The 2,300-nt window shown below is 38.5% G+C and overlaps 1 protein-coding gene across 2 annotated transcripts in view; it reads right to left on the minus strand.

The window, feature by feature from the left end:
- The window catches only part of RNF17 (ring finger protein 17), a 112,334-nt gene that overhangs the window by 51,044 nt on the left and 58,990 nt on the right, over positions 1-2,300 (minus strand). For both annotated transcript variants that reach the window (XM_019530213.1, XM_019530212.1), the window contains one exon: positions 1,874-1,989. In XM_019530213.1, coding sequence (XP_019385758.1) covers positions 1,874-1,989 — 116 coding nt within the window. The remainder of the gene's footprint in view (positions 1-1,873; positions 1,990-2,300) is intronic.

The following is a 2,300-nucleotide window of genomic DNA, read 5'->3' on the forward strand; positions in this document are numbered from 1 at the left end:
TGCTGCTGCTTGCCCCACATTGCCCTGGCAATGCACCTCCTGCAAGCGAAGCTGCACTAAAGGCTGATGTGTGGCCATGGAAAACCTTGGTTGCTCAAAACTGTATTCCACGGTAGCCAAAATGGTATATGGAATATTAACCATGGATACTCAAAACCATGGTTGGCGAGGGAAACCAGTATTATATTACATTTTAAACAGAACTCCTGTTTCAATCAGTGCTCAGGATGGACTCTGCTAATTAAACAAGTGAGGGTAGAAAGCCAAAACTGTAGACCGTGCAGACAACAGGAATGCTATCTTGAGCTAGTAAAGTTCCTCTTAATTATCTAAGGAGTTCTGTGCAGTTTCCTTTATGCCATCTGTGGAGGGCACAAGGAGAAGCAGGAACCGTGTGTGCACCAGTACTTTGGATGGTAAACAAAACATTTCAAAGCTCAAATACCTGTCAAAACAAATGCATGCTGACCGTGGAATGTGCACATGCACAAAAACTTGGCAAAAATATATTATCCTCCCCATTTACACAGGACAACCTTGGATCCAGAGTTTTAAAGCTGAAATTGTCTTTAGATAATTCACTAAATTTGGACATCCAATTTGAAAATGCTAGCATTTGATAGTATTTCATATGTTCAGAACAAAGCTTCCATCAATTTTATTGCTGAGAGCACTCTGCATTTTTGCAAGTCAGGCCTTAGGCATCTACAGTTGCTCCCACACAGCAACCAAAATACTATTATTTAGGTCCAATGCATGGTGGTATCTCAACATAACAGATGCAAAAAGTTTTGCCCATGGACAAGATGGACTGTAACTTTGTTCTCCAAGAAGAGCAAACCTTTTTAGCTGAAAGTTCCATCTACCTGAAAAAATTATTCTGGGGAAAAAGGTTAAAATTGACTGAGAACAGAGTCTTACACAAGTGTTTTTGGTCACCTTTAAGATGCAGGTCTTTAAGAGGAGGCTTGATGCCTACCTAGCTGGGATCATTTGAGCCCAGTTTTTTCTCCTTCCCTGGCAGGGGGTCGGACTTGAAGATCTGTAAGGTCCCTTCCGACCCTACTTCTGTGATTCTATGATGCTGCTACCTCCATTGGCTCTCATAGGTTAAAAGACCACCATTAAATCGAGGGCCAAATTTATTTAAAACCTTTTGTATATACTCTAACTACAAAAGAGCATCTAAAATTAAAGTAACAACAATTTTAGGATAGTCCCCCTCTCTTCCTGGTTTAGCTGCATTATTTAACCCAGTCTATGCCATCAGTTTAGCCATTCTCTATAGTCCTCTTAGGGACTTCATGTAGATAATCAAAGAGCAGAAAAAAAATCTTTGAGATGTTTTAAAGAATTTTTGCCCCACCAAACACTGAGGATGTATCATTTAAAAAAGAAGAGTCCTTTACTGAATACTGGATAACAATGATCAAGAAAATCATTCTTGGATGCTTATCTTGCTGGGATCCTATGACCCCAGCTGACTTCCTGCCCTTTGGGCAGGGGGCTGGACTCGATGATCTCCTGAGGTCCCTTCCAGCCCTAATGTCTATGAAATCTATGAAAATTTAAGTTGAGAAGGTCTCCATAGAACAGGTGAAGATATCTGAAAATTGACATTTTCGTTTAAAAAAAATCCAATTTAAAAAATAAGTAGCATTAAGAACAAAAATAAATGCTAGTTTTTCAATTCATTTGTACCCAAAGCATTTTCAAAGTGTTACACTGAAGCATGTGAATAGAAACTGAAGCAAGTAAGCCAAGAGCTTCCGACTTGAATAAGTTGACCTTCACTTCCTTAAACAGATTAAGAAATCTTTGTGATTCTGTTACTTTTAGCCTTTTTCATACAAACAGCAACCTTTTAACTCACCTTTGCTGGATGGCTCAAAAACTCATCTTTTATTTTACGCATCTCTTTAAGAGTTATTTTGGCAGTGTTGCCAAAGTCAACATATTTAACCTCAATTTCTTGATGCCCTGGCAAACCTTCGGAGAAAACACAGTATCACGTAAACAAATTAGACGATATTTACATTCAAAACTTTTCTGGTATAAATATTAAAACACGGAGTACCAGAGATTCAAAATTAATCTTCTGCATCATATTTGAAAGAAATCAGAGATTCTCAATTCACAGCCTTGAACAAGCTCCAGATTCCCCCAGCTCAGGGAAAACTCTAGGTGAGACAAAGTTAATGTAGGTATAAAGAGAAGATGGTAGAATCTTGTGTGTATAGGTAGATGAGGCATATGACGAAAAGACCATATAATCACTAATGAACCAAGGGATTGCTGTA

This window comes from Crocodylus porosus, unplaced genomic scaffold (genome assembly GCF_001723895.1).
Source record: "Crocodylus porosus isolate Cpor-Errol unplaced genomic scaffold, CroPor_comp1, whole genome shotgun sequence".
Taxonomy (NCBI): Eukaryota; Metazoa; Chordata; order Crocodylia; family Crocodylidae; genus Crocodylus; species Crocodylus porosus.